The 15,126-nt window shown below is 43.1% G+C and overlaps 3 protein-coding genes across 3 annotated transcripts; 2 read left to right on the forward strand and 1 right to left on the reverse strand.

Moving 5' to 3' along the window:
- Nucleotides 1-1,034: 1,034 nt before the first annotated feature.
- Nucleotides 1,035-2,800, forward strand: BDB00DRAFT_39413 (uncharacterized protein). Its single transcript, XM_053117219.1, has 4 exons — nt 1,035-1,328; nt 1,436-2,078; nt 2,228-2,387; nt 2,525-2,800. Exons 1-4 carry the CDS (start codon nt 1,097-1,099, stop codon nt 2,639-2,641), a joined length of 1,152 nt encoding a protein of 383 aa, XP_052974741.1. The 5' UTR covers nt 1,035-1,096; the 3' UTR covers nt 2,642-2,800.
- Nucleotides 2,801-3,695: 895 nt separating this feature from the next.
- BDB00DRAFT_847827 (30S ribosomal protein S16) lies at nt 3,696-4,598 on the reverse strand. Its single transcript, XM_053125256.1, has 2 exons — nt 4,317-4,598; nt 3,696-4,202 (listed from the first exon to the last, which is right to left on the reverse strand). The coding sequence occupies exons 1-2, from the start codon at nt 4,551-4,553 to the stop codon at nt 4,116-4,118; spliced, it is 324 nt and encodes a 107-aa protein (XP_052974742.1). The 5' UTR covers nt 4,554-4,598; the 3' UTR covers nt 3,696-4,115.
- A 1,763-nt stretch (nt 4,599-6,361) lies between these two features.
- On the forward strand, nt 6,362-14,808 carry BDB00DRAFT_847830 (AAA domain-containing protein). Its single transcript, XM_053125257.1, has 31 exons — nt 6,362-6,631; nt 6,715-6,821; nt 6,894-6,916; nt 7,009-7,027; nt 7,106-7,191; nt 7,264-7,571; nt 7,659-8,375; nt 8,466-8,578; nt 8,650-9,009; nt 9,111-9,795; nt 9,932-10,095; nt 10,172-10,220; nt 10,293-10,332; nt 10,410-10,443; nt 10,521-10,618; nt 10,690-11,002; nt 11,111-11,360; nt 11,435-11,562; nt 11,643-11,706; nt 11,796-11,879; nt 11,955-12,135; nt 12,236-12,547; nt 12,630-12,846; nt 12,931-13,194; nt 13,284-13,327; nt 13,402-13,468; nt 13,542-13,678; nt 13,757-13,876; nt 13,963-14,198; nt 14,290-14,491; nt 14,594-14,808. Exons 1-31 carry the CDS (start codon nt 6,511-6,513, stop codon nt 14,691-14,693), a joined length of 5,643 nt encoding a protein of 1,880 aa, XP_052974743.1. The 5' UTR covers nt 6,362-6,510; the 3' UTR covers nt 14,694-14,808.
- Nucleotides 14,809-15,126: the final 318 nt, after the last annotated feature.

The raw sequence follows: 15,126 nt of genomic DNA on the forward strand, positions 1-15,126 counted from the left end.
GAGCAGACCAGGGCCCAGATATATAAGCGTAAATATCAATGACTATCTATCCCGCAAAACACCTATAATAAGACAGTAGGGTAAGTAAAAGTACACCAAGGCAGCAAAAAAAAAAACCGGAATGAACTTGTTGAAACGTCGGGCATACGCCAAGTGATTAATGACGAATTTTAAAGAAAGGTCCGTGCACTCAGGCATTGGTAGCTGCTTGACGACAGGTGTGTTGCCGAGGGGAGGGAAGATATCGTTTCTGTCTCTACGAGAAAGTTTGGGGAAAAGGACCTTCAAGATAGGCCAACGAAGACTGTGCGTGAGAAACGTTGAAAAGGCTAGACGACGACCGGCCCTTAAAAGGCTGACATAAACCGAAGGCTACACAATAAGATTGGTGATCTGCCAGGCATAAGCACACACTACCAAGCAGCTGCACCGGACAAGGAACTTGGAGAAGGCTCTGTTTTTTTTTGGTGGGGGGACGGAAACAGGTGCGAATGTTTAGGTTGTGCACGTACTCCCCGGAAAATAAGATCTTGGATGTCTGGCGAACAAGAAAAGTGGAACGTTGGATGACGAGAGGGCGAGGGTAGGTTGTTGTGGGACCATGAAAACAAGACACCGAGGGAACTTTGCCCGTATAGACTCTTTTCTCACACAGGAGGAGCAGTAGTAGTTCTGGAAGAAGACAAGACGACGAGGTGATAAAGTAGATGAGGGCAAAAGATCGATAACGGAAGAGATGGAGCAACCTGACGGGCGATATTCGTTGATAATAACAAAACAAAACAAACGCACAGAAATGGGGATTTCGCCACTGTAAAAAGACGAGTTTTTGTGTGCGTGTGTGTGTGGAGGGGGCCAGTATAGCAAAGTGAACATACAAGGATTACCGATGGAACTGAACACGAAAAGAACAAATCCGGTAATTTGCATTGGACATGAGAGAAAGATGAATGACTGGGGACGGCAACAGCAGCAACAGCAGCAGCAGCAGCAGAAGATGGTATATAAATCAAAAGGCCCATGATGGATGATTCCAGCCTTTTCTCCTCTTCCTTTTCTTCCCACTCCCCTTCCTGCTACACTGCAATTCATAACGATGGCATCAACAACGATAGACGCAGAAGAAATGCGCGTCAAGTGGTTCTACATCAAATCAGCGTCGTCGGATAATGTCGTCTCAGCAGCTAAAGTAGCCACAGACGACGAGCCGTTGATGCGGTCTCAAGTGTATGTGTGCAGTCCGCGTCATGTTGACGAAGAGCAATGGTGCTGGGATGGACAACACTTGGTGAACAAGGCAACAGAACTCGTACTTGATATTCGCAAAGGCAAGCTGTTTTCCTAACTGCTTTTTATATTTCGGTTTTTCATTCAGGCTATGATAATAGAAACCACATTAAGAGTAACACGCGACGTTGGACAAATTAATGGATAGGGCGGTTACGTCTGATTGAAGACACAGACATCTGCATATACTCTAAAAAGCCCGAGGACGAGGCACTCAACCAGCGCTGGAGTGTTCAATGCGACGATCCGAACATTCCTACCTACTACATTTGCTCTCAATCGAACTCGGGCTGGGTGCTCGACATTCGCACCGGTCATCAATCAGGCGATCAAAAACTCATTCTGTCACCACATCAAACGATCGACAAAGAGAATCAGTTATGGGTCTTTGTATCAGCAGAGAATGCAAGTAACGGGGATGAAGGAACAGAAAGTATAGCAACAAAGTCAACAGATGACGCACCACATACATGTTGTCCGTCTCACGCGAGAACGCTGGTCATACGGATTTCTGGTGACATACCTCATCATTTCATCACCGAAGCTTACCGTTTCTCGAACAATCCCTTCACTGCTATGAACAGTTCTGCATTTGGAGCGTCGTTATCGAGGACCTTATCCCACGCAAGCACATCATCTAGTCATAGCATCAATGAGCAGGATCAGTTTCCCGCGTACGGACTGACGCCTGCGAAACGAGGATCTCAAAGTTCAGTTACCGCAGGTCTCACACTGAATGCTTTTAAAGAATGCCATCAACTCGTGTACCTTGAACGTAACCCTCATTTAAGGTAAACGACGTGACGAATGTGCGTTTCTCTCTCTCTTCTTGTGTAACTGTATGGAAGACGCGTATACTTTTGCACGACTTTTATGTTATACTTTAAAAGAAGATACTTCAATTTTACACGCAGCTCAACCTCTTGTTGTTTTTCTCTAGCGATAAGACGATTGCCATGGCAGCCGCGTATCACGTATGGCAGACATGGAAGGAGCAGCAAGTTTCACTTTTGACACGACAGTCCGGAGGATTTGCGAGTGAAGAGCAGGAAGACGCCGAGACAACCCGCGCACGGTTGCAAGCCATGGCACAAGATGAGGTACCACCTAACACCAGTTGTCATCTGTCTTTCTCTCGCCTTTTACATGTATACCCCCTCCCCCGGTTCGTATACAGTGATACGCCCTAAATCAACGACTAAAATTCCTATTTATATCATATATGATTACTTACTAGGCGTCCAAAATCTTTGATCACTACAGCGATCAGCTGAATAATCACAAGGAAACGGCTCTTGTACTAACTAAACGCCTGATTATCAGCCTTTGCACGATGACACCGCAATCTCCATGAAAGCGTAAAAGCACACACGCACACAAAGCATTAACAACAATATTCACTACCGATTCACACATGCCATACAACAAGCAATAATTCTACTACCTTTATTTTTCCGGCTGTGCTATAGCCCCCGGTCGACTTTTTTTCCTCCTCCCTTTCCCATTGTAGTAGTAGTAGCCTGTAATACTTTAGCCTTTCCTGTTGTTTTTATTTTCCTTGGCCATCAAAATCTTACCAGTTTTATTCATAGAGCGCGGGAACCTACGACCTTTTACCCGACGTGATGGCAGGGCACCAAAATTACTCTACTACAGTTACTGCTACATTCTCTTATACATCTCCTTTTCCTTGATCATAATTATGCTTCTTTTTTCTGCTATGCGTCTGATTTACTTGTTTTCTGTATGCCTTTTTACTCATTCTTCGCTTCGCTCGTTCGTTCACCCTAAAATTTTCTTTGAAAGTAAGTGAGCAAGTAATAAAGTTCTGTATCAAATCCGCTTATGTACACAGATTCTCCCAAATGAAAAAGAAGCTTTTTTCTTTTTTTTTTCTTAATTCTCCCAACCTTATTTCATATCCTCGGGTTGCACATCAGCTGGGTCTTGCTTGCTTGTTGCTCCATCTACAAGCCACTATGTCGTACGTTGCCATGGATCCTTTTAGCTGGTTGCTATATGGAGACACAAAATTCCTAACAACAAGAACAATATAGCATCTTTCCCAATATAGCAATAAATTCGTGGGGAGAGAGAGAGAGAGAGAGACGGCTTCTTTTGTAATGCGGTCAGATATGCTGTTAACCGTACACACACAGTATGGTCTTGTGTTTAAGTTTTCATGGGAACAACACTCCCATCCACTTTGAAAAAGACAATGCTATAGTCATGATCTGAATAGTGGAATGAATGTGAAAAGTTTTTAACTTTTTTTTTTGGAGGAGCTTACTGAATTGGATCAGTGACAAAGTAATTTTGCTGTTTAAGAAATCCAGAAGAACATTCATATGGACAACAATAAGGATCAGAGAGCGTAGAAAGTAATTAATATGACAAACAAATAAAGTGCCTCGCGTAATTGTTGAATTACTCCCTCTATTTATACAGACTTAACGCACTTCGTTTTCCGCCTCCCGCTTCCGTAACGTGTCCTACTATCCCTCTTACCCTATGCATTATATTCAATAAATCCGCGCATGCGCGTACAGACGTACAACTGCTGTATTTTATCGGAATAGACATAAATGGCAAGTACACAATAGTTTGTTGTTTGGTGAATCCGTTTTATTATGGAATTTCTATACATTTTGAGACTTTACAAAAGCAAATTGTGTGATGTTGTGGTTCTGAAGAGGCGCGAGGTTGTCGTGTACACGGTGAATAGAGAGAGGTGAGTGCGATGGATACTTTTTTTTTTCACCCTTTCACTTTGGATAAAAAAAAAAGATGTACAATGTTGTGTGTGTGAATGAATGCAGTGTATGTTCTTATTGTGGTGAGGACGAGGAGGATGATTCAAACCGTTTGGCAGCTTCTTTCATCCAAGGCTTCGGTGCTTGCGGTGCAAGGTTTGCCTACACAAAAGAATTGTTTTTTTTTGTTTGGTTTCCCCGTTAATCCCTTATAAATCCCCTTTCTACCAATTACTTGCTCGACGGTCAAAAAGAGAATACAAGCTAGTGTAATACCTTGACAAGTAGCTTTTCGACGGTCTCGCTAGGTTGAGCACCAACGGTCAGCCAGTACTTTACACGGTCGAAGTTGAGATTGACAAGTTTGTTGCCTGCTTCGTCGGGAATCGGATTGTAAGTGCCCACTTTTTCAATGGGCTTGCTGTTACGTGCTGTCCGAGCATTGGCGACAACAATGTGGTAGTATGGAAGATTTCGACGACCGAAACGGGCAAGACGCATGCGGACGACCATGGTTGTGTGTAATTAGTAAGTTGTGTATGAATGAATGTTGTCGACGAACCTGGTGTTTCTGCTGAAGTAGGGCAATTTCCATGGTCACGTCAATAACTCCGCCCAGCTTCACATCAGCCACCAATAGCGCACAAGTCTGAACGGCTTTGCTCTCGTCGTCGGTTACAGCTTCCACAAAAGCAAAAGCTGCCTATTCACACTTTTAATTTTATTATCTTTGTAAGATTTTGATAGCCTTCTGCCATCTTTTTGATTGATTTTGCTGTGAGACAGAGATGGATCTGGCTTTACGCTTCTCGACGGTGCCGTTCGTTGTAAAGCAGGAAAGCTCTATATCGTTGGTCTGGCTGTTCACCATATGTTGTTGTTGGTATGATAATGAAGCTTTAGAAGTTGCAACGGCGCTTGCTGATTGTTTTATGCACTGCAATCTTCCGTAACAGCTTTCTCCTATGCGCTTTTCTTTTTAACTCGCATTTCGAATTTAAACAGGAAAAGAACACTGTATCATCAAAGAACTCATGCAACGGGAGATTTTAGCTCCGGTCTACCAATTTCGGGCCAGCGTAAAACAGGTGGCTCGAAGCGAGATCAATAAGGGTCATCGTGCTGTTGCTGACAATAATAACCTCAATGACGTTGGTCATATAGGTATATCAGTGCCGATGAATCGCTTCTTCCTATCCTTGTTTAATAATTCGCTTGTCTGCGCTTATACGGTTTTTTTTTGGATGGCAGGGAATTATACAGTGTCGTGTTAAATATGGATACAAGCAAAGACGGCCGTGCTACATACTGAACGCTGATGCAAGACATATCATTTGTTTGTTTTGTAGTATGTGTTGAGTCATTGTATCACTCGTGTAAGCTGCTGTTGGGATGGTTATTTATCTCATTGTTTACAAAAAAGTGTTGTGCTCTACATATTGAATGCATGTTATTATCACACACTCTTTATTAAAGAAGATACGATGTAGATCTTTATAACGTTCAGCAAGGTGTGCCCATTGGTTTCTTTCTCTATCAAATATCCCTGTTCTCTCGCTTTCATTCATGAACTCACATAGTTGTTCTTCTACTATATCATTTTCAGTTTTTACTGGTGACTGACCGACAAACACCTATATTATTCTTTCACTGCTACGAAGGCATTCATACCAATGTTTTACGAAGCGAATGAGATCCGTTTGAGGAAATAAACATGGCAGGAGAAAGGAGGGAAGGAAAGAAGAATGCCAAATATGCATTGGGAAGGGAAAAATCCATGTCAAGCTTTCTTACAAACGGCGCTGACCTAGAGGATTTCTGTCAGCTCTGGTGGGGGGAATTGGTCGAAAGCTTATTGCAAAAGCAGATATAATTCAAGAAACACACACGTAAAGCGGTGCAGGGCGTTTGGATGAATCTCCTTAAATCAGAAAAGCCAGATCTCAAACTATGCAAAACTTCTGGGGTATGCAGTGACGAGCTTGTGGCGACTTCTTTACAGACTAAACTTAATACCAAGTGCCGAAAATCGTCGCTTAGATATACGGTTCAGTAGCCTTATATATCGCGGAGCTGGCAGTACAGCCACGCTATGTTCTCGTTTATAGAATATCGCGCATTTTATCAGAAGATAATGATCGAAAGCGAGAGAAGAGCTTCTTTTTTATGATGACATATTAAGAAGTGTGCGTGTGATTGAAGGCGGATACAGGAGGATGACGAAATGAGGTGACAGAAAAGGTTGTGTATGTGTGTGTGGGGTATAACAGCTTACATGAGCCTGAGTGGTAATCTTTTACCATAGATAGTGTCGATGAGCTATTTGGGATTCGCACACCGAATTCGGATGACTAACCTTCATCCGGTAAATTTAAGGACATAACGCCGAAAACGTGGAGAAGGACAAAAGCTGGCCTTTTTTCTTTCTCACTTTTAGATCTCATAATCCGCTTTCCCACCTGTCAGCACAATGGCCACAAATCAGCAGCAAAAGCAGGCAAGAAGACGATTGCGACAATTGGGAAAGGCTTTGTCAGAGACGCAAGCCGGCTGGTCCGACTCTGAAGAAGACAGCGATCTTATTCACGAAGGTAATATGAAACAACCTTTCTTTCCACTTTTTTCTTTTATTAAAAGACTACAGCAAAAAAAAAAAACTCATACTGTTGTCCAGTTAATGTCAAGTCTGTTCGCATCGGCGACGTCGTGATGCAAGTTACGCCGCCAGAGAATCCCGAGCTTGTTCCGGAGCACGAAAGTCCTTTTTATGAGAACTCGCAGGTATAAAAAAATAGCTCTGTAACAATGCGGAAATTCATGCAGGAACTTGAACTAAAAAAAAGTATAATATAGGAAATTTTAAGACATTTGCGATGGTAAGTAATGCAAACAATTCAGAATAGACACAATTTTGGTTTCTTGACACTTTATATCTGACCTGGGATGGAATGAACTTGACGCTTTGCAGGATGATGCAAAAGGATAAGGTACGCTAATAACCTTTCTCACATCAGTGGAGTGTATGATGTTCCTCGTGATATATATGCTTACTCAGATCCATATAGCTCGGTCAAGATATCTTTTTGATCGGTCCGCCTGGTCCTCTCCGTCGATCATTAATAATGAAATACGCCGAAATGACACAACGCGAGTAAGTGTGAGATTCATTGTTACATTTACTTTATGTCCTTTCCTTTATAACTCTTTGTGTACAAAACAACAGAATCGAATATGTCGCATTATCTAAAGATGTCACCGATGCTGATCTGAAACAACGCCGAGAATTACAAAATGGCACATCTTTTTATGTGGATCAGGCAGCTGTGCGTGCTGCCATCCATGGACGCATTCTGGTCTTGGATGGCATTGAAAAGGCAGAGCGCAACGTGCTTCCAATTTTAAACAACTTGCTCGAAAACCGAGAAATGGGATTGGATGATGGCCGATTTTTGACAACGAAGGATGTAAAGGATGCTGCGGGCTACAGCAAGTTTGAGAAAGTCAGCGACCGATTCTTGGTATTTGCGTTAGGTAGATACTAGTTCTTCCAAGATTGCGTGTGTCTGTTCTGGGGAACTCTTTGACGGCGTTTACTAATACTTCTGTATATGCACATAGGTCTGCCTGTACCCCCGTATGTCGGTTATCCATTGGATCCCCCGTTGCGATCGCGTTTCCAAAGCCGTGATGTCCGCGCGCCTCATTACACTACCCAAGTAAACCAGATCATGACACTTACCAACAACAAGGCCCCTCGTGATTTGGTCGAACGACTTGTATCCATTAGCTCAGTCCTGAGTGTACAGCCTGACAAAAGCGCTGCTCGTGAGATCGATGTACCTGAATTCCCCATGACCGTCGAGACACTGGCCAGCTTGTTAGCTGTATTGCCACATGCACATCCACGTTTCTTTGTGGATTTGCTCTATCCTTACCCTATGCTGCCAACGTGCGACCTCGAACAGCTGGGCGTCATTGAATCCGCTTATCGCCGTTTTGGTGTGCGTGGACGCGTGGTCGAGGCACACGAAGAAGTTACCCAAACCTTCTCTGGATATCAACTTGCCAATATTGAAGCTCACAAGCCCGTTATTTCTATTGATGAGAGCTACCAAGTTCATCGTGCTATTGCTACCTTTTCACATGTGAATCAAACAGCATTGGGATTGCCCGTCTCGAGTGGCCCCAATCCATTCAGTCCCGCCGAATTCTTCGTCGAGACGCCATATCATCGCGAGATCTTTACGTCGATGGTTCTTGTGCATGCTGGCGGTCATGATATTTGTTTGGTGGGCACCCACAAGGGTGTTGGCAAGTCTGCCCTGGTTCGTCATTGTAAGTATCGCTTTTTGTTAATGATCCAAAGAGTTTTCTTTGTGCGACATGAATTTTTTATTTACCCCGCAATTGTTTCTTTCTGGAAAGTTGCACGAAACCTTGGTTACACCATCGACTACATTCCTCTGTACAGAGACATGTCATCCCGCGATCTGCTTCAACGGCGTTCGACTACACCTCAGGGTGACACCGTGTGGGATGTATGTGTACCCGGTAGAATAGAGGATAATATCTCAAACGCGAATTAACCTTTTCTTCAAAAACACTGCAGAACTCGCTCTTGGTCGAAGCTGCGATCCATGGTCACTTGGCAGTTCTGGATGGTATCGAAGCTTTGTCGTACGGCACTTTGAACACTTTGCAGCGCCTTGTTTGCGAACGTGAAATGCAGCTTCCTGACGGAACACGCTTGATCAATGCCCATCGCTACGAGAAGCTGATGAAGAAAAATAAAATGACAATCGAAGAGCTTGACGCTAAGCGTTTGGTGCCCATCCATCCTTCATTCCGCATCATCGCTCTTGCACGTGCTGGTGTGAGTGGTCAAAGTGATACCCAAGCAGGCTCCTGGCTGACGGCCGAAATTCTCTCCATGTTCCATTTCGTTGTTGTCGACAGTCTTCCCTCTCAGGTAATGCATGGACACTCGTTTGTGTGTCGTGCGCCACACACATATTATGCGTAAAGCACATTATAATCAAACACATACTCATACATTACTGTGTGTATCAGGAGGAACAAGAGGTGCTCAAAACGCTCTCACCTGGCGTCAATGAGTCCAAGCTGCATCAATTGCTTACTTTTGCGCGTCGCCTTCGTCGTGAAAAGGATGATACAATCCGAATGCTTTCAAGCGCATTATCGACACGCCAATTGATTCGCATTTGTCGCCGTCTTGCATATTTCGAAGACGAAGATCTATACAAGGCTATCCACAAAGCAGCTCTTTCCCGGTTCATGCCTGTTGCTGCAAAGACAGTTCTGCACGAACTGATGATCGCCAACGGCATTTACCCACCCAAGAATGAAGCCCGTTTGGAAGACCTTCAGATAGAACTCCTGCCATCCCGCCAGAACCCTGAACAAGTCAGAATCGGCAACGTGATTGAATCTGTGTTTAAGGGTGGCGATCCTATGCTTATTCCCAACGTTGTTTTCCATGAAAATCCTGCCCATACCGAAATTCTCCGCGAAATGCTCAAGGACTATCAGCTCGGTGACCACTTGTTGCTGATCGGTAATCAAGGTGTCGGCAAGAACAAGCTTGCTGACTATTTCTTACAATTGCTTCAGCTTCCTCGCGAGTACATTCAGTTGCATCGTGACAGCACTGTGCAAAGTCTGACCACCACTCCTGCTATCCGTGATGGTGTTCTCATCTTTGAAGATTCACCTCTTGTCAAGGCTGTTCGTGATGGTAAGCTGTTAATATACCCCCGTCTCTGTACAACAACATACACAGGGAATTTGTATAGGGACTCTGGAGGTCAAGTATATGGTTTATTAATATTCAACTTTTCGAATGTATCGAATGTATGTAATGATTTACATAGGCACTATCTTGGTTATCGATGAGGCTGATAAGGCTCCTACCTATGTTACTGCAGTATTGAAGAGTTTGGTTGAAGACGGCCAAATGGTTTTGGGAGACGGTCGTCGCATTGTCGCCAAGGAGTCCGATGTTCAAGATGGTGATCGCTATCTGCTTATCCATCCTGTAAGTTTGGCTTTTATCCATGAGACATGGTACTCTTCCACTTACGCACGACCAATGATCCATATACAAAAAATAGAATTTCCGCATGATTGTTCTCGCCAACCGTCCGGGATATCCCTTCTTGGGTATGTTGTATATTCTGTTTGGAGGAAATTGATAAACAGTTTGACTTTTAACACATGGTCCTTGCTTCGTAGGTAACGATTTCTATCGCGAAATTGGTGATGTTTTTAGTTGGTAAGGATGTTCTAAGATAGAGTGACGCACCGTGTTTTTGTCTGCTTACACGTTTCTGTTATTGTTGTTGTTGCTAGTCATGCTGTTGATAATCCGGACAAGGCATCAGAGGTATAGTTGTTTGTATGACTTTGAGATCAAGAGGGTAGAGTTAACCTAACAAGACACTCTCAACTATACGCACGTAGATGTACTTGCTTCGCAAATACGGCCCTGATGTTCCAGAGGATATGCTCGAAAAGCTCTCGAGCGCATTTACAGATTTGCGTAAGCTTGTTGATGAGGGGTAAGTTAAAATAATAGTTACTTCATCACATGTTATACAACAAATTATTGACACTGAACAACATGATATAGTCTGATTACATATCCATATTCCACTCGCGAGTTGGTCAATATTGTACTCCATTTACAAAATTATCCAGGCGAAGGCATTTCCAAGATCATGCAGAACGTGTTTGATTTTGATCAGTATGATCAAGCGTCGAAGGAAATGCTTATTGAAATTTTTGAAAAGCATGGTATCCCCGTCGGTTTGGAGTCTGAATTTACCATGAACCTCGGTGAAATCGTGGAATTGGGCGAGCCGCTGTTGAGCGAACGATGGAGCCGTGTCGATCAAGCTGCCAAGGCCGAAGTCAAGGTGGAGACCGCTGCTATGGCTATCCGGGTATGTTAACACACAGGATCCACGCGCACCTACATAAACAAATATCGACTCTTGTCGTAGAAAAAAGGTTTTGTGCTGACATAATGATCTACGCTGTATGTGCAATAGGGCGGTTGGGAACTAGACGTAGGCAAAAAGTGGAAGCAATTGGATCGAAAGGAAGGTCGATCCGTCACCTTCTCGGAACAACTGTACAACTTTACTATTCCAACCCGAGGCGAGGCATTAGATATTGCTGCTTTGGATGATGGATCTCTTTTCGCCGTCACTACGAACCCTGTTACGCTTCATCATGTCGATCCTCGCCATCAGCGTGTGGACAGCTTGGATCTTTACGAATACTTCCCTCTGCAAAGAGGTAAGAGAATTTTTTTTATCTTTTTCTGTGTGTTGCCTAGAGGTTATTAATCACTCTTAACTATCAAATTACAGCTCCTCCACGTCTTCGTATTGCTGTTATCCGTGTGAAGGGCTTTGTCAAGTACTTGGCATTGCATAATCCGTCCAACAATGAATTGCTATGCTGCGATTTCAACAAGAAGACTGTGACTTCTGTGGTGGTATGTATCTTCATGAAGCTGAAAGGCGGGAAAGATGCTAAACTATGCGTTTATGTGTTCTGAAATGAAAATGATAATAGCTTCGTGGAATGGAACCTGTCAAGTCAGTAATGTGTGACGAATTGAGCTCGCTCGGTATCCTTGGTAAGATTTTGATCAACCCCGTATTAATCAGAAAGAGTTATTCTTTGGGCTTCTACTCATCATATACTTTTGTTTGCATTTCGTAATAGTTTTCTATCAAGAAGATAAGGCTGGTGTTGCTGTTCTCGATTTCAACACTTCCCAGCAACATACCCTTACGTTGCCAACTCGCAGTACGTATACCAAAGAATTGAAAGTTACCTCCTAGTAATCTGTTCTGACGCATAATTTATCGTATATTCGCATAGTCGAACAACTTCTTGTTGTTGAGCCAAACCTCTGGTTTGCCCGTGGTAGCCGTGATGCCAAGACGTACGCCTTTTACTCTATGAATGATGGCATCCCTTCTGTCCTCGAACCCATCGAAATTCTTGGTCAAAATGGTCAACCTGTTGGTGAGCTTGCCAACGTTTTCTGGCATGAGTTTGCGTAAGTTAATAGGCCACTTTGATCAAAATGCTCTCTGCATGCACAACCTTTGCATATGATTCAAGTCATCAAAAAACTGAACTTTTGTATTTTAAACTAGACTTGGATATAAGTTTGCACAAAATGCAAAGGCGCATAAGTTCGGTACTGTTCTGCAAGGCTGCAACCATGACAACTTTATCAACAAATCTGGCCCTGTCGATCTTTTGGCATACCTTATAAGTGGACCTGTTGAGGAAGTACCCAAGCGTATCAAGGGCTGTGCCTTGTACTTGACCCGATCTCAGCAAATGGCGGTCATCAAGCCATCTGCCGACGGTCGTCCTGAAAGCTTTTTGGATATTATCAACCCCGCCCGTAACCAAGTATGGCGCATCAAGATGCCTTTGGCTGACATGAGCAACATTGATGCGTACGTTTTCCCTCTTGCTTTTAAACTTCCCTTATCATTTTCATATCGCTAATTTACCCGCTTTTTTTCCGTGTACAAATAGCGAATACCCGGCCGCAACTTTTGCCCGCTTCCAAGTGGAACGCCATGTTGCATCCATGTGTGAACTTAACAACGGTAACTTGGTTACCATGGATGCTTCTGGTATCGTACGCGTGTGGCAAGTCCAATCTACCGACTTATACAACGCTGCACAGACCTGGAAGCAGATGGTCGGCGTAGATCAGAACGCATTGTCCATTATCTATGAAACTGACAAGGTTTGTACAGTACCGTATTACAGAAGCAATAAGGGTGGATAAGCCATGGATATGAGTCAATATGAAAACGTAAAATAATTTTAGGATCAAGAAGAAGCAAACGGTCAAGTTGGTGAGCACACTGGCGAAGCTGGCAAAGGACAGGGCAAAGGCGAAGGCAAAGGTAAAGGCAATGGAAAAGGTCAAGGCTCTGGCGGCGGTCAGGGTGCTGGTGACGGCAGCAATGGCGGTGACGGCGGAGAAAGCCAGCAAGGTGCAAGCGGTGGCGGCGGCAGTGGCGCAGGCGCTGGATTGAACGAAGGTGGTCGTGATGAAGCAACTTTTGAAGACATTGAGAATCTCAAACTGGTATGCCATCAATAACTGGTTTTTGTTTTGTTTTTTTCGTTGTTATTATCTGCTTGATACTCAATCTTCTTATGAAATCTATTCAATAGCGCACTGCAAGTGATCAACCGGAAACCGTGGGCGAAGCGCAAAGGTAAAACTCGAAATACACATCCTGATGCTTAGTGAAACTTTTCAGTGAATTTGATAATGCTTCTATTTTGGTAGAGAAATGCACGAGCAATCGATGGAAAAAATGTTGAAAAAGCTTGACATGACCCACGGCGATTACACGGTAAGAAAATTGGATCAACCAGTTTTGACCTTTCTATATGTATCAGCGTATGCTAATTGTTATCTATTTTTAGGTATTTCAAAAATACATGGAAAATGTGCGCCGCGAAATTCGTGAATTGCGCGTTATTCTCGAAAGCGCTGAAGCCAAAAACAAGGAACGTGTGTGGTTGAAAAATCAAACATCTGGTGACCTTGATGATACCAAAATGTAAGCTTCTAGTAGCCGCTTGTATATATAGCTATAAGACAAATGGATACATTTTGCTAAAACGGTATATATCCCTAGTATTGAAGGATTGACAGGTGAACGTGCCATCTACCGGAAACGCGGTGAAGATGATCCTGAAATTGGCCTGTTCCAAGATAAGCCCAAGCGCATGAAATTCGTTTTTGACTTATCAGCTAGGTATGGATTGGTCTTTTCTTGTTTGTAAGAAAGAGTTGGAGAGAAAACGTTCTTTGTGTTAATCCACTTGCGAAACAAATTTCTAGTATGTACCGGTTCAACACGCATGACCGCCGTCTCGAACGATCACTTGAAGTAGCACTCATGCTGATGGAATCCTTCCGTGGTTTCGAACACAAGTTCGCTTACAGTATCATTGGTCACAGTGGTGATGGTGCTAATATCGAATTTGTTGTACCCGGCAAATATCCCAAGACCGAAAAGGAAGAGTTCGAGATCATTAACAAAATGCGAGCACACTCTCAATACTGCTTAAGTGGAGGTAAAGTAACAGCTTTCTTTTTCTCAAAGTGTAGCGGCTGATTCTTAATATGTACTAACCGTATCACTTCACCGATTTCTTTGTATTATAGATAACACTCTTGGTGCAGCATCTCATTCTGTTAAAGAGATTGTCAAGGAAGAAGCTGACGATTACTTTGTCGTCGTTCTTTCTGATGCTAATATCACTCAATACAATATCCACCCCAACGACATTGCTCGTGTTCTGAAATCGGACGACCGAGTCACTGCCCAAATGATTTTCATTGGCTCTCTTCAGGATCAAGCTGAACGGTATGTGATAAACCTTCATTTCTATTTCCTGAGATCTTGTTCCTGCCTGGTTTCTTTACCATTGCCACTCACTGTGACATTCTTTTCGTGACATATTGATAGGTTGAAGCAAGCTCTTGGTAGCCAAGCCCATGTTTGCTCAGAAAACAAGGACCTTCCTAAGATTATGAAGGCAATGTTCTTGTCTTCTATGCTTAAGTAGATGTCGTTTTAGAAAAATGTAATTTTACCTTTTAATATACGTAGCTTTCCTTTTATTTATCTGTAGAACATATAAATTTTATGATTTGTTTTTTCTTTTAGCTGTTGTAAATGACTCTCTTATAAGAACCATTTGGCCTCCTCGCCAAATCGAGTAGCGCATCACTTGCCGCCACAAAAAATTGAAAGCCGCTTAGTCATTCTGAGTGTACGGGAAAATATCTTCTGCTGGTAAACCGCTATACAGCTTGACATACATTTACGAGTATATGTAAATCAAAGAAGAATAACATTGCCCATTCAGTTCTTGTTGATGGTGTACTACGTAGTGCAGATATACCTGAATAGATCATGTAAACATTTTTCCTTTAGTATAAGCCTACTCATAACAGGAGAAGAACTTATCAAGACGGGAGGCAAAGTGATAAGCGACA

This window comes from Zychaea mexicana (assembly GCF_025766255.1).
Source record: "Zychaea mexicana strain RSA 1403 chromosome Unknown BDB00scaffold_107, whole genome shotgun sequence".
Classification (NCBI taxonomy): domain Eukaryota; kingdom Fungi; phylum Mucoromycota; class Mucoromycetes; order Mucorales; family Lichtheimiaceae; genus Zychaea; species Zychaea mexicana.